Source organism: Nannospalax galili, unplaced genomic scaffold (assembly GCF_000622305.1).
Source record: "Nannospalax galili isolate Female #2095 unplaced genomic scaffold, S.galili_v1.0 scaffold189, whole genome shotgun sequence".
Classification (NCBI taxonomy): Eukaryota; Metazoa; Chordata; class Mammalia; order Rodentia; family Spalacidae; genus Nannospalax; species Nannospalax galili.
In genome coordinates this window covers 6,024,831-6,052,035 of record NW_008360331.1, presented here as the reverse complement: position 1 = coordinate 6,052,035, position 27,205 = coordinate 6,024,831, and the positions used below count along the sequence as shown (strand labels likewise).

Genomic DNA, 27,205 nt, shown 5'->3' with positions numbered 1-27,205 from the left:
GCAGGGCCAGGTCCAGAAGTGGTGCCCCTGGGGCCCAAGAAAGGCACTAAGGTAGTCTGGGTGAGAAGGGTGAGGAAGCAGTATTGGTTCCCCCGGTGTCTGGGGCCCCAAGACTAGGGATGGCGCAGGTCCCAAACTGGGAGTAGTGAACAGCGGGGGAGATGGGAGGGGGAATGTCAGAATAAAATTCTTTTATAAATAAAATGCTCATATTTATCCCTTCAAAATCAGGAAAAGAATATACATTTCATACTACATGTTGTGACTGAAACATTCAGTAATTTATACCATTTCTTCTTCATAGATATGTAGTGAGACTACATAGTCTGGCATCCTTGGTGCTTAAGAAAGCCATGTGACTGAAACTTTAGCTTCCCAGTCCTCCCTAAAAATTTCTCATGTGTAATCCTCCATCCTCTGCTGCCAGTTAGACCACGGGCACACATACATGAGGAAAAGAAGCCACTGAAAATTGGTGTTCTATTTATTGCTTATAGTTAGTGTTGTTTGAATTAAAACAAATAATCATAGGCAATCTTCCAACTATCAAATGTGTTATACTTACAAATTGAGGCTTGTAGTATGCTGGACCTGTTGTGCTGTCACTAGCAGGAGGGGAGCATTTTAGAATACTGCCATCCTCATTGAGGTGGTAACCATGTGACTGTCCACAAGAAGGAATTGAAGGAACATCAATGCTTTTGGAAACTGTAGGTACTCTTGAAATTTTCTTCAAACATAGATGATTGTGAAGAAAGCATTTGTGTTATGAAGAAAGAGAATAAAGAACCAAGTATTCTAATTTACTATAGGAAACCATTAAATATTGACTTAATAAATTTCATCATGTAAACCAAAAACGTTTGTTTTGTAAAAGGACTGAATTCAAATTTTAGATTGTCTTATGCAATAAGAGATACATACTAATAAAGCCACCATAAGAACCAACGATTCACTCTTATTGTGTCAATTCATTTTGCTTAGTAAAAGAAATATAACTAATGCAAAGAAACAAGCATTCCTACAGCAGTATCAGCTGCTATTAGGGTGCATGCCACACAAAGTAATCTTCAGTTTTTCTGTAACATTTTCTGGCTTCATTCCTTGAAACTTGTTTTGTTTCTATATTACCTAGGACAAACTACAAAGCAAGAAAATGTATGATATAATGCTAAAAAAATGAAAAAAATATTAAACTGAATTATAAATATATATTAGTTGTTAAATGTTACTCAAAATATATGCTTAATTTTGGAAGAAGCTATGGCAAAAAGAGAACATTAATGTTAGAGTCAGAAATTTTAGTTTGTTAATCTTTTTTCAAAATCGACTTTAGTACAAAATATTTTGTAACTTAAATATAAACAGGAAATAGCATATACTAGAAACAAAAAATATATATCTAATAAAATATTGGGCATTTAAAGGATTTAGTTATCTGGGACACTAATGTGTTTATGTTGATCCCTGCGTTTTATGGACAAATAAGTGAAGGCAATAGTTATATATCCACATGCCCATGTACAATTGTGCTACAAAAAAATACCAATGGCATAATTTTAATTTTCTTCCACTAGATATAACTATTAAGTATTTTCAGTGACACTCATGAGACTAATTAAAAAATTAAGAAAGTGTTGAATGGCTGTTCTTCTATTCAATATTCCAAAAAGCATATGATATCAAGTGAATGTTTCCAAAAAGCATCCCTCCCCTCCTCAAGTTTCTACTCAAGCTGTTCTCCATTACCTTGTATTGCAAACAGACCACAGAACTCTATTCTTCCCTAAACATAACATGCCAGTAGACACCTCAGCATCTCTACTCATAAGGTTTTCTATATCTTTTGATTACTTTGTAAATTCTTCTTTAAGTTCAATTGTTTCTCCCATTCCCTCAAAAAGAGTCTTTACTATGGGATACAGGTCAATATCTCATTATGGCTGTAAGACAGCACTTGATCAACTGCATTGTGCCAATTTTTGCTTATTAGTTCCCTGTTAAAATTGTAAACCTCAGGGAGCAGTGATCTTCCCTGTATGTGTTCTGAGTATCTAGCATGATGTTAACTGGCACAGACAGTCACTCAGCAATGTTTAATAAGCCCCTAATAAATAATGACCATTTATTTTGTCCTACCACATAAAATATACCTGATATCTAAATGTATGCTATAAAACCTAACCTCATATATGGCCCATTTGGAGAAAGTTTCACAGGCAGATGAGAAGAAAGTGTATTCTTTGTTGTTTTGGTAGAATGTTCTATAAATGTCTGTTCAATCCATTTGATTCATAGTGACATTTAACCCCAGCATTTCTCTATTTCTTGTCTATTGGTAAAGTGGAACACTGAAGTCACCCACTTTCACTGTGCTGGAGTCAATCTGTGATTTTAGATCTAATTGTTTCTTTTATGAAATTGGGTGCCCTTTTGTTTGGTGCATATATGTTTAGGATTATAATATCCTCTTGGTGGATTTTTTTTCCTTTAATGAGTATGAAATATCCTTCCTTATCTCCTCTGACTAGTTTTGAAGTCTATTTTTTTCAGATACTAGAATAGCCAGGTCTGCTTGTTTCTTGCTCCATATTCTTGAAATATCTTTTTCTATCCTTTTACCCTATGGTGGTGTCTATCCTTGGTGGTGAGTTGTGTTTCTTGAAGGCAGCAAAAAAGTGAATCCTATTTTCTAATCCAATCAGTTAGTCTGTGTTTTTTATTGGGGAATTGATACGGTTCATGTTGAAAGCAATGTTTATTATAAGTTTCTGTCATTTTGTTGTCGTGTTTTCTTAGACTTCTTTTTGGTTAACTGTTCTGGACTTATTTATTCCCTGTGCCTTCTTGGGTGTGTTTAATCTTCTCTTCAGACCAAAGTATAATCTTCTGTAGTTGGTTTGCATATAAATTCCTTAAATCTGTTTTTGTTATAAAAAGTTTTTCTTTCTCCTTTGATAACAACTGATAATTTTGCTGGATACAGTAGTCTAGGCTGGCATCTGTGTTCTTTCATGACTAATAGGACATGAGTTTGAGCTCTTTTGACTCTCATTGCCTATACTGAAAAAAAAATCAGTTGTTAGTCTGATGGCCCTAACTTTATATGTGATTTGATCTTTCTTGTGGTTTTCAATAACCCGGGATAACCAAAACAATCCTGAATAAAAAATAGAGATGGAGGTTTCACCATCCCAGATTTTAAATTATATTACACAGCTATAGCAATAAAAACAGCATGGTACAAGCATAAAGCAACAGACACATTGATCAACTGAATACAATTGAAGACCAGGATATAAGTCCATGTACCTACGGCCACATAATTTTTGAAAAAGAAGCCAAAAATACACACTGAAGAAAAGGCATCTTTTGCTGGTCAAACTGATAGCTGAATATAGAAGAACGAAGCTGGATTAATATCTCTCACCTTGCACAAAACTCAACTCCAAATGTATCAACAACCTCAACATAAAATCTTATGCCCTAAGCCAGTCATGGTGGTACATGCCTTTAATCCCAGAGCTCAGAAGGCAGAGGCAGGCAAATCTGTTAGTTCTAGGCTAGCCTGGTCTACATAGCAAGTTCCAGGCCAGCTGGGGCTACAGGGAAACCCTGTCTCAAAAATGCCCCCCAAAAAATTTGACTTAATTATTACTAACATTATTCAACTAAATACTTAGTCCTGAAATATAAAGTCCTCTTTAAGCAGAGAATTGCTTTAAAATGTAATTTTGTACTATATGAAGGACTTAGGAAAAATAAGAGAACCACACTAAATAAAATGTGACCAAATTCACATTAAATAATATTAGTTATTTCAATAGTGTGGGCCTTTGGTGTAAAAATAACTTGATTCTATAACATTAACATATTTTTCCAAGGCATCACTACTGCCCTCCTATACAAACTCTTTACTCCAAATACAATAATCTTCCTTTTGTCTCCCATAAATATCTTCACTCATATAATACTCCATGCCTAGTATACAAATTCTAACCCCATTCTTTGAGGCCCATCTATAAACTAGCTAGGATTAGCTTCCATTTATCTTCTATGTCTTCTGTAACACAGTTGTCTTCCAAATTGCTAAAGCGTTTAATTACATGATCATTCACCTATCATCTTTCACATTTTGTCTTGAATTAGATGCTATCTATACGTCTCCCATCAAATTTTCAGCTTTCTTACTTCAATTATCATGGGTTTGCTTGCTTTCTTTGTGTTATTATAGAGACAGAACTCAAGGCCTTGCACATGTTAGGCAAGTGCTTTTTACCACTAAGCTATACCTGTAGCCCAGGAATCAAGTGGTTCACTTCACTGTTTTATTAGTAGTGCTTTAAACAAAGTCTCTATAAATAAGCAAACTATATATAGATAAACACATGGTTTTTAAATCTCCCTTGCTTCCTACTCACCACATACACTGTGATTACAGATTAATCAAAAATAAAAGGAGAACCTGAGGGTGTAGCTCAATGGTAGAACACTTATCTAAGCACACAGAAAGCCCTGGCAATCTCTAGGACCAAAAAATAAAAAGAAGAAACAATGAAGTATGATGATAATATAGTTTAAACCTAAGGTTTATAAAAAAAACATTAAATATTTATTTAATTATAAACTACAATAGTTTTATAGTAAGGATTTTTAATGTTCTCAACATCAAACTACTAAAGATTTTCTTTTTATGTTACCTAAAAGAAATGTAATTAGATGCATAATTTAAAACAGTAACACACTGAAGATGCTCTTCAGCTTTTAGTACCTGTTTGCTCACAGTATCTAGTGTTCCAGGATAAGACTGAACATAGCTTGCAGGTCCTGGATTATCTGAAATAAGCTTCTTAAAACGTTTCTCTTGGTTTTGCAGACTATGGCCTCTTTTTATTTTATACTAACTTGAAGATTTAAAAAAAATTACAAAGTAATTAAAGAAGTACTTTAGAATTCCTACTCGATAAATATAAACATTAACAAACAGTTTTAAAACTGAATCTGAGGAAGGTAAGATTATCAACTGAGAACATGGCTCTTCTGAAGGAGGATAATAAAACAACAATTATAGCATCAGTTTAACTGTAAACTCAGACCAGAATTTACTGCACTTTAGAGCATGCTAAGGGAATACAAGAAATATAAGAATTCCCAGAACTACAGGGTAGGGTTTTGTTTTGTTTTGTTTTTATTAAATTTTGTTGTATTTCATACAGAATATCTCAAACAATCTAAATCATCTTTATAGCCCCATCCCCACCAGCACCCTCCCATAGTCCCCCATTGAAACCCATATACTCTGTTCTGGGTGTTAAGGCCCACTGTGTCAAGCCAGTGTCCCCAGATGTCCCCAGTGCAAGTCCATCCACTTGTGGTCTAGTCAGATACCTCATCTATCTATCCAAACACCTATCATTTTCTTTTTTTTTTAATAGAGCATAGGGTGGGGTTTATTTACATCCCCCATTTACAGTTGCACTAGAAAGTCCACACTCAAAAATAGATCCTGTGACTTCCTAACAGCCACAGAAAATGGTGAGAGAGGCGCCAGCGTAGGATTTTTTAAAAGTGTGTTATGCAGGTCATTGGGAAAATGCAAACTTATGAAATGAATTTTCAAAATAAGAGCATTCATATTATAGTGAAAAGACAAGCCTTCCAAGCTCACTTAGGATTCTTTTCATTAATAACATTGTTTCCAGAGACCTTGATATAGACTTGTTTGATAAGCTTGGCTTTATGCTCAGATTAGTCTTAAGTATTATTCATTCATAGAGCACACTGGGAGGGATCTCCCCTGGCTCACCAACAAACTAATAGTTAATTCAAATGAAATTCCAAAATGTAAATGATATTAATGATAATGAAAATATTGGAGTAGCCCAGAAATGTACATTACTTCTGAGCATAAATGGGACCATTTAAGGTATTTTGGTGACAGAAGTTTGAAGCTATATAGAGACAGGAGACAGATGGGACATGGAATGTTATAGCCTTAGAACAAGGCACAAAACAAGTCATCTACTGCCACCTACACATCTTGACCATTTGTATAATTTTCAGATGTCAAAATTCAGTCAGGGCTCCATGCTGCCACTTTTGTGGACCATTACACATATAAATTTTTAAAGATTTGTTTATTTGTTATTTTATGTGTATGAGTGTTTGCCTGCATGTATTTGTGTGCATCACAAGCATGCAATGCCCACAGAGGCCGAAAGAGAGCATTAGATCTCCTGGAACTGGAATTATAGATGGCTGTGAGTCACCATGTAGGTGCTGGGAACCAAACCCAGGTCCTCTGCCAAAGCAGCCAGTATTATTAACCACTGAGTCCCCACCTCTCCAGAACATACCTACACTTTGTATCATGTAGCATATGTAGAACAAAGAAGAATACCCAGGTAGGCAACCAATATCAAATGCATTTATTTTCTATTATTTGTATTACAAAATATGTGTTGAAGAAAGAAAGACATGAAGGAAAAATAAAATACTACAAGTGTCATTTTGGACTATTAAAAGAAGAAAATAAAAATTTTTTGTTTGGTGTTTTGTGTTTGATTTTGAGCCAAAGATAGCCTTGAACTTGCAATGCTGGGATTGTATGTATGTTGCACTTCACCTAGCTAAAAGAATGTGATTTCTATTAACTCAGACAATTTAACATTATAACTATACCTGTGCTTGGGAAACATTATAGTGTGCTGGACCTGGAGCTGCTTTTGCAGGACTGGAGGCACTTTGCCTGGAACTCAAAGAAAGAAATGGTGCATAGCCACCTATAAAACAAAAAAGTCACACCATGACACAGAACATTGGATTCCAAAGATATCTGAGAAAAAAAGTTCAAAACATATGTAATCATTCAGTGTCCTCAGTACTGAGGCTATGTTCTAGGAACAGCTAGCCACACAGGTTGTAATATTTTAAAACTTCTCACACAACATGATAATTCTTATTAATATACATTAAATATAAGACCTTACAGAATTGGATTTGCTGATCAACAGATAAAACAGTAATATATATATATATATATATATATAGTTGTGTGTGTGTGTGAGTGTGTATGTGGTCACAGGTATGCTCACTTGTACATGAGTGCATGGAGACAGGGGAGCATCAAGTATCTTCTTCTATCATTCCCCATTTTATTTTTTGAGACAGCATCTCTCACTGAATTTGAAATTGTCCATTTTGGGGCTAGACTGGCTGGTCAGTGCATTCCCAGAATCCACCTGTATTATCTCTCACCCCAGTTCCAGCCCCCACACCACTATGACCAGCTTTTATGTGGATTCTAAGGATCCTAACTTGGGGGCTTATGTTTGTATATCAAGCACCTTACCCACTGAGCAGTCTCTCTAGTCCATTTTCTATCTTCTATTCATGTTTAATATTTGTAAATAGCTTATAAAACAATTCATCCACACAAGACATTGTTTTATAACTTTAAATAACAGATATTACTTCTAAAAAATAGCATATATAGACAGGCCTAAAGCTGTAACTCAGTGGCAGAGCACCTGCCTACTACTCACAAGCTCCTGGGTTCCACCCTGTCGCCAACAACAACAAATTTTAGAAACAGTCAAGACAAAAAGAATTTTTTTTGTCTTTTTTGTTTGTTTTGAGACAGGTTCTCCTTGTAGCCCCACCTGTCCTGGAACTCACTATGTAGACCAGGCTGGCCTCGAACTCACAAAGATCCACCTGCCTCTGCCTCCCAAGTGCTGGGATTAAAGGCGAGTGCCACCACACCCAGCCAAGATGAAAAGAAGTTAAAGCAGACTAAGTGGATAATTGATAATGCTTTAGCACAGTGTTGGTACTCAGTAAATATTTCTTGATTGTCTGATTCTAAACAAAATTTACAAGATTTTACAAATCCAAGTTGTGAACTTCATTGGAACAGCAACCATAATACTAGACAAACTTAGATAATCTACTAAATTCATTTTAAAGAGAAAAGGAATTTCATAGTAGCCCCATTATTCATATTATTGATGGTAAAATATATATATATACATATATATACCGTTATATATTTTACCATCAATAATATGAAGAATATATATACATGAAAAATATACAACAAAAAATCAAGAAATCTACTACTCATAGAATCTTCATTGAAGTTTTCCAAAATTAGCCCACAGACTTCTGTTAATAAACTGAAGTATATCTGGAATTATGAGCACAAGTAAAACCACAAGAAAACTAAAATGAATGTAATGATAATCTCCACATAGGAAGGGACTCCTGTTTTATTTCCAGCTCTGCACTAATGCTTACCTACTTCTTGAAGCTTCCAACTGTCCTAGTTGGCCCAAAACATGGCACTTCCAGTGTGACAACTAGAACAGCCCCACACAAACCAGGATGGCTGGACACCTTATCATAATATTCTTCACAATCAACAATAAAGAATAACTTATATTCCGTTACATATTTAGTTGCTCATTCAATAATACTGAATGTCTTATTGTGTATTTAGTAATCCTACATGATAGTGAAGGTACAATAATAAGAAAAATCCTTACTCCAAATAGTAGGGAAATTAGATAAATACTGCTATCTATATGGTCAATAACTAAGATACAAAATACAGAGGAGGGTTCCAAAGAATTACAAAGGTAGAGTTTGATTTGGGGCCCAAAGATAAAATTGGTATATGAAGTGCCAACTACAGATGATAAATCAAACTGTCAGGAAAGAGAAAATTTGGACATAGGAGAAGAAAATATTTGAGAGGAAAGAAATGAGTTTGGTATGTATTGACTTGGAGGTGCCAACAGCAAAAAAATAAATCAAACTGTCATGAAGCAATAAAGGTCCAATCAGAAAAAGAAGGTGAATAGTATATGATTAAAGGATAAGTTATATAGCCAGAAAACAAAGGGCATTCTCCACACATAAGGAATAACTAGATCTTTGAAACAAGTGCTGATCTGCAAGGACATCAATCTGTATAGCCATCAGATGAGCAATTATTTAAACAGTTATATCAACTGCATTTCCTGACATGGCTTCCTACATTCTGACTGGCTAATAAGATAAACTCATCATTGTTGACATACAAACACAGGCACGTGAATAGAACCATGGACCTCCCCGCAATGCTTTTGTAGCAGATAAAACTCCCACATCATAGAAAAGAAAAAATCTGTAAAAGAAAATATTTAGATTATGTCATTTGGCTTAATAGCTAATAGCCCACATAGACATATGGGCTATTAGCTATCTAAGCCAAATACAGCTAATGTGGGGTGGTATTCATTTTATAGGTACACTTAAAGAGCAAAGAAATACTCCCCAGGCCATTATCAGGATTAGTCACATGGTGGGGGGGTATTTTTGAAACAAAGTCTCCCTGTAGCCCCAGCTGGCCTGGAACTCACTATGTAGACCAGGCTGGCCTCAGTCTCACAATGCTGGGACTAAAGGCATGTACCACCATGCCTAGCAGGCTAATCACATTTTTATGGAATATGTTTTTATCATGAACTAAGATGGAGGTTCCTTATACTAGACTAGTTGTCTCTAGAGAAATTTTTGCCTTGAGAAGATATCCTTCTTTCTCAGATTAGTGGTAAGAAATTCAGGCACAGCTCTCATGGCTGTGGAGTATGAATATCCATTTTCCCATTCACAAAAGCAGAGCAGCTCAATTCTGTTCCTTTAGGTTGCAAGTCCTAGATCAGATACTCCTGATCAAATGATCTGAAAGCGAGGCAATGGAATTAACAAATTAAAAAAGAAATTCCTGTGGAAAATACGGAGTTAGTATACTCGAGGGCTGGCCAAGTAGGGGAAAGTAAAAGGAGACAGGAGAGAAAGAGGGTGAGAATATCTGCTTCTAACACTACCAAATCATGTCCTCTTGTGAGGCTAATGTAGCTATTACGTTATGTGAAGTCCCAACATCTGCTCTTTGCACATCATACTCTTAAAATGTACCTCATCTTCAGTTGAAATAACTGTACATCCATCTGCATAATCCAGTGAGCTACGTATTATGGGCACATGAACTACAATAGTAGTTGCTTTCAAATTACATTGCCAAGGAATCCAGCAAATAAATGGATAGAGACATCTGTTCTATCGCTTATCAGCATGTTATCACTGAATATCACTAAAACAACACATCTACTCAGAGTTCCCAATCACAAAATTTCATTTATTTCATAAGTCAACAAAGTATAATCATTTAAATCAGTGTAAGAGCCTCACTACATCCTACTTACTACCCTCTAAGAAGAGCTAGCATAAGTCACCAGGTGTGGTGGTGCATGCCTTTAATCCCAGTTTTCAGGAGGCAGAGGCCAACCTAGTCTACACAGCAGGTTTCAAGCCAGCTGGTGCTATAGGGAAACCCTGTCTCAAAAAGACAAAAAGAAAAAAGAGTTACCGTAAGTCATAGGATGTTGAAGATTAGGAGGACCTCCATTCCTGAGACCTGGAGATCAACCATAACCTCCACCTATGGGTGAGACCCTGAACACAGGAGTCTCAAGACCCTGACATGTGGAACTGCTGCATGCTCAGCAGAGGAAGTTGGCCAGATCAAAGAGGCTGACCATGTTCCTCATTCTAAGGAAGACACCTTAATTTCCCTGTCTGAGAGAGTAAACATCTTGATCAATAAATCAGCAGACACCCAATAACCCTGAGTAAGGTATAAACATCCTGCTATGTAATTGCCTTGGCTTGCACCAGCTCAAAGTTACTGTTCCTGTTTTTCATCTAAAAATGTTCTGATGCTTTGTATGCAGCTGCAAAAGCCATACATAACTGATAGTTTCTCTTCTGTATAAAAACCTGTTGGGCTTTTAATAAAGTTGACTTGTTACTAGACCTGCAAGCCCCCAGAGTCTTTACTCTGCACCTCCGATCCACCATCACAGGGCAGGGTCTCCCATAGGGAGGCCTCTGCAATAGGAGTTTTTGTTTCATTTATTATTATTCTGAGTCTGTGTGGTGTGTATGCTCACACACAGGGAAGTCAGATGACAATTCGAAGGAACAAGTTCTCTCTTTCAAACTATGTGGGTCCTGAGGATCTAACTCAGATCATCAAGCTAGTAGCAGGCATCCTTACCCACTGAGCCACCTCACTCACCCCATACACATTGGAGGGGGGTATATTATGTTTGTTTATGGTTTTTTTCCATACAAATTTTTATGTGGCTTAACTTTAATACAATATTTTGTTTCTTTTTTGTTTTGTTTTGCTTCAGTTCCATTCAGTTGGGTTTGGTTTGAGTTTTTAATATTTTATTTATATTTTTATTATATATGTATGAGGTATATACATATATACCTCAGGTATATAAGTGCACCATGTCAAGCAATGCCCATGGAGACCAGGAGAGGGTGTTAGATTCCCCTGAACTGGAGTTAAAGACAGTTATTAGCTGTGATGTGGGTGCTGGGAATCAAACCCTGGTCCTCTGCAAGAGCAGTCAATGCCCTTAACTGCTGAGCCATCTCTCCAGCCCCTAGCTTGGAGTTTTTTGAGACAGGTTTCCCTGCAGCCTCATCTGGCCTAGAACTTGCTATGTAGACCAGGCAAGCCTTGATCTCACAGAGATTCACCTGCCTCTGCTCCCTGAGTGCTGGGTTTAAAAGTGTGCTCCACCATACAAGGCTTGCCAGAAGATTTTTTAATTGAGTATTTTGTGTTATTGGGTTGAAAATGAGAATAATAAAGATCATGATTACTGCCTTCAAACAGTTCACATCTTAGAGGGGTTTTTAGATATTTTAACAGTAATTATAATATAGAATCAAAGTGATATAAAATGGCCATTATAAGCCAGAAGAAAAACCTAAGAATAATCAAAGAACTTCATTTCAGCTGAACATAAAGAATCAATAAGAGGGGGCTGGACAGATGGCTCAGCAGTTGAGTGCTGGGTGTTCTTGCAAAGGACCTGGGTTCAATTCCCAGCACCCACATAGCAGATAACAACTGTCCATACTATCAGTTCCAGGGGATTCAGTGCCCTCTTCTGACCTCCACAGGCACTGCATGACACAGGTACACTTACATACATACAAGCAATACACTCATACACATAAAATAAAAAAAATAGAATATTTTTTAAAAGAATAACAACTAGCCGGGTGAAGAAGGAACACACGACATACAGGGCAAATGCATCAGAAGGCACAAAGGAACAGAAGGGAGAAACCATGAACTTAAGAAAACTAACAAGCTAGAATTGCTGAAATGTACATCAAATGTGGAAGGACATACAGGTGCTTGGAAAGATCAGATTAAGTGGACACCAGACCAGAGATGAGAACATAAACTTATTGCCATCAGATTCTTAACTTTGGTGTCACAAAAGTTCGGGGGGATTTTTTTTTTCTGTTTTACCAATAGCAAAATTACATGTTAAAAAGATTATCCACAAGACGAAAAATGGATTGGACACTGAAACAGAATTAACACTTTAAATAATGAAGACCTGTATTAAGTTAGGGTTGTTAGGGAGAGGGAGAAACATCTTTCAGAGATTATAAAGATAGACTCAATGGTCTTAAAGATCAAGAGTAACGGTCAGGCAAAAAGGCAGGCTAGACTGCCCTTGCTCTTGCACCAGAACTTCACCATAAGACCCTATTGCTGAAGACACTACATACATGAGCTGTAGAGCAAACAATGAGAAATCAAGTTGGTACTAACATCAAAGATTCATCTCTACTGCCTAGCTTTCACAGTGCTGTAAGGTACTATGCATGCTACCAGAAGAGAAAATTGATCATCATCTTACCCAGCTGTGAATCTTGGGAGCTACAACAAAAAGTCATCTGACAAGATATGCCCGTTGGTGCAATAGTGGTATGAATGGTTTAGGAGTAACGAACCAATTTATGACTGGATTTAAGGTCTGCTTCACCAGAGTAAGCCCATACCTGACACTTATATCAGGGTTAGGAGCCTGTGGATAAACAAGTCACAGGCCATAGGGGAGAGCCTATTACTATTATCCTGCTAAATAGATAGGATTAAACTGACTCCTAATGACTTATTAGTTTACCCTCAGATTAATGCATCCCTCAACTCATATCAGAGAAGCTTCTTTATGCAGAAGAAGGTGATTAACACAGAGAACCACATGTAGAGAATAAGAGATTGAAGAGTGCTCATCCCTGAATAGGACACCTATATCAAATTTATGCCTCCCAAGGCTCCGGGAAGACAGGATAGGAAAATTTTAAGAGCCAGAGGAGTTGGATGACCACAAGGAAAGAGAGTTTTGCAGGCAGCTGGTCAGTTACTCATATGAACTCACAGCAATGGTGACAGCATGCATGAGTCCCACCTAAGCTCAAGCTAGACAAAACCCTAGCACAGAAGTGGGGAAGAGGAGAAGAAGCTCCAACTCTACCTGAGGAAGTATTGGTAACCTATGGCTTCTGGAAGGGCAAGAGTCAGTCTCACTTAAGGATAAGACTCTTGGCAGGGTGATAAGGTTAAGTGTATTGGGGGTGGGGGGACCTAGCGTTTCAAAGCTTAGGCCAGACAGGTAGAGGGGTCCATAGGAGGCACTGGCAATTAAAGTTTTTTATCTGACAGTAACTGAATGTGAATAGTAATTGAAGTTATGGATATGAATAAGAAAGTGCAAAGAGCAAAGTGACAAGCGAAAGATGGAACTTAAATTACACATGCAAAAAACCTGGTGCTAGAAAAATATTGTGGAAAGAGCTGCTTCTAAGAAAGTGGTCAGTTGTGCCAAAATAAAATTAAGGATAGAAAAATAGCATAGGTGTGAGCACTTTAGGTGGTCATTGGTAAACAGTAAAGTGTTGGGGGATAAATGGTTATAGCAGCTTACCTGCAGTAAAATAAAGGCTTTCAAAGTTCCAAAAATGCTGAGAACAGATGCTGGAAAGCAGTGAAATTTGAGATTTGAAGCACGGGCAGATGAGAAATTTTAACAGGCCCAGAGAAACTTGAACTGTACAATCTGAGCAGAGACATAAATAGAATAACTGATGCCAGCATTTTTTTGATATTTTATTCATTATTTTTATTTTATGTGTATTCGTGTATTGCCTGCATGTAGGTAAGTGCACCCGTGTGGTGCAATGCCCGCGGAGGTCAGAAGAGGCTGTCAGATCCCCTGGGACAGTTGTTAGCTGCCATGTGGGTGCTGGGATTCAAACCCGGGTTTTCTGCAAGAACAACCAATGTTCTTAACCACTGAGCCATCTCGCCAAACCCTTTTTTAAAGACATTTTATGCTTACAGGAAACCTACGTTTACTAAAGAAAACACTATAATTTAGATGGTATTAAATTCCAGACAATTATCAGAAAAAAAGTAGAATGCAAATTAGAAATATTTATTAAAAATTTGGCCTAACTCACTAACTACAAGGAAAGAAAACCAAATAACTATTTAAATTATGCATCCCCAACCCACCTCTCAACAACATAACTTTTCTTCACAGAATATAGAAAAAGGTTCTCATGAAGTGTGAAGGAAAGATGGGGATAGATAACTGTGTGGGGAGAAAATGAGTCTGTGTTTAAATAATATTGCAAAATAGAAATATGAAAGTTACACTGTAGTAAATAAATTATCCGTCCCCTCTCAACAACATAACTTTTCTTCACAGAATGTAGAAAAAGGCACTCACGAAGAGTGAAGGAAAGATAAGGATAATCATGTAACTTAACTAGAAAGGAGGGGTGATAAGTCTAAGTGATATTGCAAAATAGAAATATGAAAATTAAAGCATAATAAATAAATATGATAAAGAGAAGGTGTGTGAAGACCGTCAGACTACAAACCAGAAACGGCAGGAGCAAGATGTACACAAGACTTGGATTCCATAAGGTCAACAGAGGCAGAAAATCAAAATCCTGGCTGTAGGATACTTCATGCTTTGTTAGGTATATGAGGGGGTCCGTTTGGCTTTATGTTTAATTCACATGAACACAGAAGAAGAGCAGGCAGACGGTGGGATGCCTGTCACAGGAACCTGGCTTTCTACATCTTACCTGTGGCCTGGTTCAGGAAAGGTACCTGATAGGACCCAGGACCCACATGCTCCTCAGTGCTGCCCCCTGCTGGCAATCTGTGCAAGCGGGGAGCACGGTCGTACAAGATGAGGGGTTCTAGGGACTTAGACACAGGCAGCTAGAGGCAGGCACAGCTACCGAGGGCCTGAGCAGGTCAGTAGGCCTGGAGCGAGCGCAGGGGCTGTGTGCTGACCCGCTCCGAGTGTCAGCCTTCCCCCAGCTCATCTGGTTCAGAAGGAAAGAGTGCGGAGAGGCGGGACCACCTCCCAGGCAGCAGGCCTCAACCGGGTGCTGCCCTAAGGATATTAGCCCCTAGAGCTTCCGGTCGTGGCTCCGCCCATTCCTCTCCTCCCGGAAGCCTGGAATGGACAAAGGCGGCCAGACTCTGGTTAGGCCGAGCATTTCCGGGGAGACCTCAGAGCATGCGCACCGAGTCCCAGCCTGTCCGGTCCTTTAGACACGTGGAAGGCTGTGCTGGAAGCGCTGGATGTGTGCTCGCCTGTGTTCTGCCGAGGTCTAAAACAGACCTGCTCAGAAAAGCCTTAGGAAACGCCTTAGAAGGAGGCGAAAGTTAATTTGACCTTGATTTGTTTCCCCCGTCAAGAATGACTGGAAACATGCAGCAAAAACTCATGGAAAAAAAACTGGGTTTGGGTTCAGCAAGGTTGCCCTTCCTCCCTACCACAGCCACCTTCACACCATCGGAGCAAAGTCATCTCTGAGCTTGTAGACAGCCTAAACTACAGAAAGAAACCAGGAGTGGAGAGGGTCAGAGTGACAAGAAATGTCCAAGGGAAGGGGAAAACTCACCGACTGAAGCAAGGAATAGCAGGGGGCCGAAAGTTGCCTCTCTTGGATGCCAGACAACATTTTGGTGTATAAAGCAAAAGCCTTGAAAAAGCCCAACCCACCCCACTGAACCAGTAAGCCATTTAACTTTCAACAAGAGAAGCCTGGCTTGCAAACCTGGAAGAAGTCTGTCAGAATCCACCTCTCTGAATCTTGGGCAGTTTTTCAATTAAGAATCGTATCCATTCTAAGCATCCTTAAAGGCTTAGACAGTCTACCATGGTCATGCCTGATACACAGAAGAGCCTTAGTTTGTCCCTCAAACAAATTTCAATTTGTTTATACTCTGTAATACTTGATTTGCTACTTCATTCTGAACATCGCAGACTGTGCCTCAATCGTGCCATGTCTATTAGAATATTCTCTATAAAGTGTATGTTTCCTAAGAATGTGTCTCTTACTGCCTTTTTTCTTCTTCTCAATAGCTAAATGAATAATTTACTTTAAAATTTTTTGTTGAGGGGCTGCAGAGATGACTCAGCAGTTAAGAACATTTGCCGTCCCTAACTCCAGTTCTGGAGGATCTAACGCCCTCTTCTGACCTCCATGGGTACTGCACAACACGGGTACACTTACATACATGCAGGCAATATACTCATACACATAAAAATAATAAAATATTTTTAAATTTTATTTTAAAATAAAAATACTTGTTTGTATATACTCTAGGTCCCATGCACTCCTAAGTTTACCAGGATACAAAGATTAAGGAAAGTTCCTGTCCACCTTGCTGCCCTCTTGGGGAAAGATATGTATAATCTGAAGCAAGATGGATAAAACGGTAAGAGAATATTGCAACAGTTTGGAAACATCTTCCTATTGATTTGTAACAGTTTCTCATAGACTTTCATTCTCTCTACATCTTACAAAAACCTTCATAGTTCTCTCAATGTTATTTTACCCAATCTACAGTATACCTATTCAGAAGATCTAGAATGCATTTGCCATGACACATTAGAAGGAGTCACAGATGAAAGGAGAATAGTCCATATCATTTGAAGGATGATTAGGTGGTGTTTGTGTTAGCTTGTTGGACATTTCTTAGGATATTGTTTCCTTGCCCTTGATGATCCAAAACAGTATATCAACCCAGACAGCTAGTCAATGTCTGAGCCTAGTTGTGCTAACACAGTGTGATAGTTTGTCCCTGGTCTAGAAAATGAAGAAAATGCACAAAAGCAATAAGATAAAAGATTTATTGAAACTTATTAACAGGGATGCTAACAGGGGAGGTAGTGGCTATACTAACAGAGAGTGTCCAGAGGAGCATGTCACAGAAAGTACTGTCAACAGAGTGCTCCTTTTCCACCAGTTTATCCTTGCCACAGTGCTAATAAAGTTCAGTGGTGGCTAGCAAACTGGACCAACAGCATTTGTTTTCACTATGCTCATTTTCTATTGTACCTAATTACCACAGGGAGAGGGGCTTTATAGGTTAAGACCACATAAGCAGTGACTTGATGAGCTTGCTAGTTTGCTTTGTCCTTGTAGGGACACCACACCAAGGAATCACTTGACTGAGCCTACATGCAGGAGGCTGGTTTCCCCTGAAGATAACCTAGTTTGCCACTGTTCCTAGAATACATGAGAGGGAGTTAGTGGCTGTCCAAATATCTAAATGTTCTGGTCTCAGCCTGCTTTCCTTTTCCTCTTGACAAAAATATTGGAAATAGAGAGGGGCATTTCTAAGGTATGGTGTTTAAGTGTTCTTATAGATAATTCACAAGGCCATGGTTCTGTAAACAATGAAGCAGGCTCATCCCCTCCTCTAACTGATTGTTGTTCTTAATGATATAAATTACCCTTTCCTTGAATAGACTTAGATTAAGAATAGAAGTTGCAACACTTTATCTGCCTTCTGTCTAATTTAACTTTTTGACCAGTAAGTCAAAACTCATTTAGACAAGCTCTGTGTAGGATCTCCTCAAGTTCATTGACAGACCTCTAAAAGAGAATCTGTGTCTGAAGTACTAGCTATGTAGACAGTGTTCCTTTACTTTGCCTCCTGAGTCAATGTTCTTTCTTCAAGGACTTCAAAGGGAAGCGTGGCTAATCAGTGGTAGAACTCCATTGTTTGTGAGTCTTCTGGCCTGAGCCTATCTGAATATCATATATTGAATAACAGCCTATAGCTCCTTCATAATTTTCAAACATTTAATCTTTGAGAATTCTATATTTTAAAAAAGTATTTGCTTAGCAGGGCATGTTGGCACATGCCTTTAATCCCAGCACTTGGGAGGCAGAGGCAGGTGAATCTCTGTGAGTTCGAGGCCAGCCTGGTCTACATAGAGAGTTCCAGGTCAGCTGGGGCTACAGGGAGACCCTGTCTCAAAAAGACTGTCTTAGTTTGTTTCTTCATTGCTGTGACAAAACACTCTGACCAGTACCAACTTGGGGAGGAAAGGGTTTATTTGTCTTACATCTCCCAGGTCGCACACAGTTCATCAGGGAGCCCAAGGTAGGAACTCAGGGCAGGAACCTGGAGACAGGAGCTGGAGCACAGGCCATGGAGGAATGCTGCTTACAGGCTTCCTCCCCTGGCCCCTGCTCAGCCTACTTTCTTATGCAACACAGGCCCACCTGCCCAGGGGTGGCACCACCCACAGTGGGCTGGGCCTTCCCACATCACTCATCAAGAAGATGCCCTTCAGACATGGCCACAGGCCAGTCCAACAGAGGAAATTCCCCAATTGAGGCTCCCTCAACCCAGGTGTGTCAAGTTGACACTAAAGCTATCCAGCACAAAGACCCAAAAATAAGTCTTTCCTTTATATTTTTTAAGTATGAAGCTGTGTTTTTTAGATCACTGCGGCTGCTATTATCTGTATATTCCCTGGTTACAAGATTCTTCTTGTGGTTCAATAACCAGAAGTTATACAATATTTCAAGATTGGAAAATATTTTTTTTGGTTGCAATATGTATTTATCACATAATTAAAGCATAAGGAAAATATTTTTAAATTAAAAATAGTTTTCCTTGTTTCTTATTGTGATATTTTTGAATAGTATGAAATGAGTGTGCTGCTGAAAAAAATAATAAATGCTAATCCTAATTATCTCTTAGCACAAAATACATAATTTGACCCAGCATTTCTCAGTTCCTAACACAAAATTGTCTAATGCTAATTAGCTGCATACTAGTTGACCATCTCCATGTTGTTAGTAAGAGATGTTTAAACCAAAATTTGACTTCAGACTTTATGTTCCTTACATTTCTACCTGCTGAATCCTTCAGGAATAAACATTAAAGTCAAATTTTGTTAAGTACAAACTTCAGGAAGTCAAACATGATTCATCAAATATGCAATGTAGCTACACAGTAAAGAGCTTCATTGAATGCCAGTTTTTCTTTATAGCATTTTGATGATTGAGTAAATAACATGATATGTAGACTGTCAAATGAAGGCTAATAATTCTGCCATAAATAGCCAATAAATGTCTTATAAATACTATAAAACCAAACCAGTCTTGAAACTAACTTCATCACTTTGTTGATTTTTATTTGTTTTCTGAGATTGGATCTGGCAATGTAGCCCAGGCTGGCCTCTGACTTTGGATCCTTTTCTGCTTCAGCCTCCCAAGTACAAGGATTACAAGCCCATGCTACATACTCAGATTAAAACTAATTTCTTTAATGCATTATGACTTAGTTTTTCCATTGTTTTGCTTTTCTGTAAAGATGTAGATCACTTTACATGTATCAGACTAAGGCAAATAAAGATAATCAGTGTTATTCAAGATCACATTGTAAAATGATATCTATTCAGGATGGTAAAAATTGTATTATTTGAAGGTTACAGCATATTTTACATATATTATGTTGTTTAATATAAAGTTTTATTACTTTAAATTGACTATGAAATGACCAGATTTCAGGAAATACATTTTTAAATTACTAATGTAATTTAGATGGCTCGATGGTTGAGCAGTGGCTGCTCTTGCAAAAGACGGGTTAAGTTCCCAGCACTCATATGGCAGCTTATAGCTGTTTGTAACTCTGGTCCCTGGGGATCTGGTCACTTCTGCCCTCTGTGGACATCAGGCACACATGTGGTGCACATACATATATGCAGGTAAACACTCATACATAAAAAAATAAACCCTAAAAATCTAAAAGTAGGGACTGGAGAGATAGCTCAGCAGTTAGGAGCACTGACTGCTCTTGCAGAGGACCCAGATTCGATTCCCAGGACCCACATGACAGCTAACAACAATCCGTAACTCCAGTTCCAGGGGATCTGACACCTCCTTCTGGCCTCCATAGGCATTGCATGACATGGGTGACTTCTACACATGCATACAATACACTTGTACACATAAAATATAAATAATAAAATATTTTTTAAAATAAATTACTGACCCTTTTTTCACTTAAGTTTATTGAGCATGTGCTCTGGGCTAGGCAGTTACATGCATAATTCATCTCTGGCAGAACCAATGTGGCAAATTCTATTAATTTCTCCATTCAATATTGAAGTTTAAAGTCCATTAAATTTATTTTCCAGTGTCATTTAATGGTGAAGGTGGATTTAAAGCCAGTCAGTTTGAATCAAGATAGAACCTAGTTTCGTGGGCATTAAAAGGGACGTGAGCCTACCTGTGTTATGTTTTTACACACAACCAAGCTTTTCCCTAAGTCTTTTTTGCACTTTTCTTCATGTGTGTTTATTCCTCTAAAAAAGTGTCTGGAGGTAGTTTTTTAAAGGTGGAATAGTGACTTCTTGATGGCCAGGTATCAAGACACTCTCAGAGTGGTCTATGTCTTGATGGGTGACCACCATTCTTGAAATAATTTCATGGTGCAAAATGACCCACTGTAGTCCCAGCACCTAGGGGGCGGCAGAGAGGAAGAATAAAAGCGTGTCTTCTCTGTGTCAAGGAGGCTTCATGCTTCCTACTCTATCTTTTTCTTCTTTCACCTTTTTTCCCTCTCCCATGACATTTTATCCATTCTCATAACTCATGTAGCTCCTTTGAGAATCCTACATGTCCTGGTCTGCTTAGCACCTAATAGAACTGTGCTACCACCACTTCAAGAGGAATATGTCCAGATCTTAATTCATTTTCCTCTTTGGAAAGCCCGTTCCTCCTTCTCATTTCCTATTTCTATTCCAAAGAGCACCTTCTTCCCATAGATAAGGCTGTAAACCTCCTTGATGACTTCTCCCATATCTGTTATTTCCACCTCTGGAATCTTTCTGAAATCCACCTCCTCACCCCATTCTTGCTGTCATTTTGGTGATGCTGTCAGCCCTACTGACTTGTTCTAATACCTCAAATGGAATTCCTCCCTCCAGCCTCCACTGCACCTTATCCCACACAGTGCAGCCAGATTAAGCTTCCTAAGTACAGTTTTCAGAATGCCACTCTCCTCCTTAGAAATTTCCTTAGGCTTACTTTGAATAAGGCTAGCATTGGGTGTTTAAACAACCCTGTTGTGGCCTTACTCTTCCTTTATCTTCCACTGTTCCCCACCCACACAAGCCACATATTGATCACAAACCTCTGCATTTGTTCAAACTTTGGAAGTACTCTCTTAGGGTCTCAAAAAATATTTTTTTTTTTTTTTTTTTTTTGGTCTTCTTGAGACAGGGTCTCCCTGTAGACCCAGATGGTCTGGAACTCGCTCCGTAGACCAGGCTGATTTTGAACTAAGAGAGATCCACTTGCCTCTGCCACCCAAGTGCTTGTATTAAAGGGATGCACCACCACACCTGGTTTCATCTAAGAATGTTAAGCTCTAGAAAACACTTTTATTTTCACAGTATTTAACATAACACATTTCAGAAAGTAAATTTTAATGTTTATTGAATTAGTGATTAGAAGCAAAATGAAATATATAGTGACATAAATATTGCTTTTACATTACATTTTTGCTTAGTACATTACATTTGATGAAAAATAGCCAGGTTTTTTTTGGCCAACATCCTTGGAAAACAGATGATGCAGAGACCTGAAAGTTCAGTGCCTTGTCACAACAGGAGGAAGATTATCCCACATCTAGCACCCCCTCCAAGGCTCAGGGACTTTTGCTGAAGAGGTTGGCAGAACGGTTGTAAGAGCTGGAGGAAGGGGTGGAGTGTTAACTGGAAGTGTCCTCCAATCACTATGCCAACAAGCTATAGTCACACCTCCTTCCCATGCTCATCAAGGAGTGGAGGAGGGACTCAGTTACCCTCCCACCCAATCAGTCGACCTTAGCTGCATGTGGGGAGAGGGGCAAAGGATATATAAGCCGAGAACACCAAGAGGCACCTCTCTCACCATTTCGTACAGCTGTTGGGAGGTCACAGGATCTGTATTTGAATGTAGACTTTATAATGCAGCCATAAATGTGGGACACCCACTCTTCTGCAAATAAACCCTGTGCTCTGTTAAAAATAGCTAAAGACATTCATTGGTTTTTGGTTTTTTTTGTTTTTATTTATACTCTAAATTTATTTTTAAACTCATACTTAAAAAATTCTTTCTCAGAGCTGGAGAGATGGCTCAGAGGTTAGGGGCACTGACTTCTCTAGCAGAGGACCCAGGTTCGATTCCCAGCACCCACATGATGGCTATGAACTGTCCTTGACTCCAGTTCCAGGGGATCTGATGCCTTCTTCTGACCTCCATGGGATTGCACAACATGGGTCCACCTACCTATATGCAGGAAATACACATATACACATAAAATAATAATAAAAATAAAAAATAATAAAATGTGGTCTTGCAGAAGACCTGAGTTCAAATCCTAGCACACACATGGCAGCTAACAACTGTCCATAACTCCAGTTCCAGGGGATCTGACAGTCTCTCCTGTCCTCCACAGGCATTGCATGACACAGATGTACATGCAGCTAATACATGCATACACATAAAATGAAAATAATAAATAAAATAAAGAATAAAAACAGATTTTATAATAATAATATGTGATGGAATAACCAAACATTAGTAACCATTCTTTCAAGTAAAAATGAACCACAATTATAGAAGTCAATACCTGTACTTTAAAAGTCCTCATAGTTGCCTATGTTTATTGTTAGTTTGTGATAGCATTTAAAAAATATATTCTGTCTGTTAAAGGGGCACAGAGAGCAGGAAGCAAAGTTGAGGAATAAAGGAACAAATTTTTTACACATGATACCAAGACTCACAGTTTTCAGCTTGTTAGATTGTATTAAATGTTTATGCTAATAAATAAGTCTGCACTAGTTAACTTTCAATTATTTGGATTAAGATATATAAGATCATGGGGCTAAGTAAAAGTGTCTTACATAGAATCAGCTGGTGATATCAACTTATCCTATCATGCTGTCATTGGAAGTCTTACAAATAAGTTTAAAAGCATGCTTAAATACTTGTAAAATAGACTATTCAGGAAGCAAGTGAAGTCATACAGTTAGCTGAAAGAATGAGTCTTGCACAGGGAATCTGAGAACACAGTAATCAAAACATGGCTTCCCTTCCTTCTACTCTCTATTTCAATGTGCCTGACTCCCTTCCAATTAAACTGTTTCTGAGGCCTTTAGAAGCTACATACAGGTGAAACCTTAGGTTATCTAATGTTCTGATAGGTAAAATGATAAAAAAGCTTCCTTCCACATGGGATAGACTTTACTTTTCATTATTTCAAGACTGCTTCCAGTGAGTATTCTATCAGAGTATGAACACACTGCTAATGAAGAAATATATAACATGTAAGTACACTTCCAAAGAGAGGAAGATACTGTCAAAATAAATAGAATTCAGAATATTCAGAATATGAAATGAAATTGTTAAAGGAGACAGATAACAACTACCAAATAAGAGCATTTGAGAAGTTTTAAGGGCAACACAAGAATTTTCGAAGCTGAATTTATGACTTTCCAGCTGCACAATTATGTAGATTAATTGGCGGGAAGAGTTAGTTATTGTTAAGACTCAAGTTAGCTGGAAAAGGATATTTCAACAACTGAAAAGGAGTATGTCAAAATGGAAAGCAATAAACATATGTTGAGGAACCCTGCTGCTAGGGTTGTAGTCCTCCATGTCCGGATAGCTCTAAGGGGCTCGGCACTATATGGAAGGACTCTCCTTCTCAGCAGGGGGCACCCTGCTCTCTGCCTGACTTACCTGGAAAGTGCCGCCAAGCATGGATGCCTGACCTTATTTGGAACATGACCTTTGGCATAGTTACCTGGAGTAAAAACTACCCCCAGGTATTTCTATATGATAATTAGGCATTGCCCAGTAGTCGGATGATAGGAGCCTACTGCCACATGTAAATAAAGCATACTATGAGCACCTATCAGCTGAAGCATTGGCTACTGCCCCAACACTATATTTTCCCTAATCCCCACTGAATAAACGGAGCTGTTTCACTGAGTCTGGAGCTGTTTGTATTACTGAACCTGCCTCCCCGGAAGGGCTTTCTTCTGTCAGCGCTCACTGGCCATCCTGACCCTGTTCGTCGCTTCTGCTCCTTTTGTCCTCGTGGAACAGTGGCCAATGACCCATGAGGCGAGGGAAAGACCCCACAACATAAAAATATCAAATCTAGAAGGAAGAAATCACAAACTTAGAAACTAGGTCCAAAATAATTAATATGCAAATAACAGGCATTCTAAACACAGAAAAGGTCAAGAGGATTTAAAAAAAAAAAAAAGAATAATTCTGATAACAAAACTGTATGTTCAGAGTAAAGGGACCAACGTTGAGTTGATAGTAATGAGAACTGAAATATATCTAGACATAGTTGCAAAATCCTTGTTTACAGTGACACATAGAATAAGTCACCTATAAAAAGAAAATCTCAGAATAGAATCAGAGTTCTCACTTGCAAAACTGTGAGGCAGTAGTCAAAGGAGTGCATACCCTGACTACTAAAAAAATGTAGTCAGAAACCAAAGGTGCCACATGCAGTATCTTAATAACACAATGTGAGGAGATATATAAGAACTTAAAAATATTATTCATAGCCTACAACACCAAATGATGAAACTCTCAAAAGGGCTGTGTCTTCATTTCTTTTCCCTTTGCTGTAATAAAAGTATCCTGAGAAAAGCAACCTAAGAGAGAAAGGGTTTATTCTGCCTCACAGTTCAAGGGTGCAGTCCGTCAAGGCAGCAGGATTTGAAGCAGTTGGTCACACTGCATCCACAATCAGGGAGCAGAAAGGAATGAATACACGTTCCCATTCAGCTCCCTTTCAATATTAATACAGTCCAGGATCCCAGTCAGGGAATGGTGATACCCAGGGTAGCCAGGTCATCCCAATCCAATTAAGATAATCCCCCAAGGCATGTCCAGAGGCCCATGTTCCAGATTCTAGATTCTGTTACATTGACATTTAACAGTAACCATCACAGGCTATAACAACAACAATGAAACTATCCACATGGAAGGTCTTGGGGTAGAATACAATAAATAAGATGAAACAATGCTGATCAATGAATTTTTTACATGAATATACCATAATATATATTAAATGTTTATATAATAACAGACTAACAATATGTAAATATGTTCTAGGTAAGGCCACAGAACCTTAAATTCATAGTAGATGAAAAACTAATACAGTCTAATAAAGAATATCAGAAATACAAGGTAGGCATTAGAGGAGTTGCAGGAAAGAGGTGTCGTGTAGTATCTCAAACACCATGGGTAATGGGAGAGAAAATAGGAGAAATGAGAATGGAGAAAAATGACAATGTGCTAATGGCTCCATCTCACCTTGCAGGTGGCCAAGAGGGAAATAGAGTCTTAGTGAAAGAAATAATTGTCACTAAATAAATATGTGTCTAATATTGATAATGAGAAAAGAAAAGGTGACCAGTACTAGAATTAAAGTGTCACAATAAGACTTCTCACACACCTTAATCCTAGCCCCTGGGAAGCAGAGGCAAGCAGATCTCTGTGAGTTTGAAGCCAGCCTGGTCTGCATATCTACATAGTGAGTTCTAGGCCAGCCATAGTGAAACTCTGTCCCCCCCAAAAGACTTCTCATTGACAATAAAGTAGAATGAGAAACCACTAAGTAAAGTCAACAAAATGACTAAAAAGCAACACAGTAATATAATAATAAACATTATATGAATGAAATGAAGCTTAAAGTTAATGCCTAATAATAAAAACATTAAATTATGCAATTACAAGATTGTCAGATTGAGGACTTTATAAAATCTCCAATAACATTTATAAGCATCACTAAGGGGCTGGAGAGATGGCTCAGTGGTTAAAAGCACTTGCTACTCCTCCAAGAGACTTGGATTCAGTTCCCACCACCCATATGGTAGCTAACAACTGTCCACAACTCCACTTCCAGGCAGTTCCAAGGGATCCAACTGCACATACATGGTGCACTTACATACATACAAGCAAAACTCTCACACGTATACAATAAAAATAAATACAAGAGCCACTAAAACACAGAAGTGATGAAAATTAAGGAATTGGTCAAGTTACACAAGAAAATGTGAACAAAATTGAAGCAGGATTGCAGACCAGGAAATTTAAAAAGAAAACACCAGATAAGACTAAGAGAGATACCAGGGCGATAATGGCAGAGCTTATGGCAATGACACAGCAATAGCAAAATAATTTGTGCATCAAATTACATAACAGATATACATCAAGCAAAAACTAAAACAAATGAAAGAACTTAGTAAGGCAATTATACTGGATGCTTCAGTGTATCTCTTCCAGAGTTGATAAATCATAGAGAAAAAATAAGTAGTAAATAATAAAATCAGTAAACTTTACATACAAAATATTCCTTTGAGCACAAAGAAATCTTTAAATTTTTAAATGTTAAATTGCCACAGAATACCAAGTAACTTAGATAAACACACCACTCCTAAAGGGAAGCAGCATAGCACTCCATTGCTGAAGTCTGGCTGCACACAGTTTCCTCCCAAAGAATCCAGTACTGAAACAGGGAAAAAGAAATTTTCACTGGGGCTGTAGAGATGATTCAGCAGTTCAGAGTGTATACTGCTCTTGTAGAGGACCCGAGTTCATTTCCTAACACTCACATCAGGTGACTTACAACCACTTGTAACTCCAGCTCCAGGGGATCCACCACTTCTAGACTCTGCAGGCAGCTACACACACACACACACACACACACACACACACACACACACAATTATAACAGAATTTAATTTTTTAAAGAAAGAAAAAATATGCAGGAGGGAAACCAGACAGCACTACCCAAAATTTGTTCAAGGTTAACATCAACAACGATAAATTGCCAGGCTAATGACAATACTATAATACCAGGACTGGGAGGGCAGACTCAGAAGACTCATGGGTTCAAGGCCAGCCTTCAACCCAAAAGGAGAACAAA

At 38.2% G+C, this 27,205-nt stretch overlaps 1 protein-coding gene across 1 annotated transcript in view; it reads right to left on the bottom strand.

Moving 5' to 3' along the window:
• Stpg2 (sperm tail PG-rich repeat containing 2) overlaps positions 1-15,915 on the bottom strand; it is a 469,738-nt gene extending 453,823 nt beyond the window's left edge. The window contains 5 exon segments of the mRNA XM_008826204.1: positions 566-730; positions 4,772-4,900; positions 6,682-6,782; positions 15,025-15,163; positions 15,856-15,915. Of these exon segments, the coding sequence (XP_008824426.1) occupies positions 566-730; positions 4,772-4,900; positions 6,682-6,782; positions 15,025-15,163; positions 15,856-15,915 (594 nt within the window).
• Positions 15,916-27,205: the final 11,290 nt, after the last annotated feature.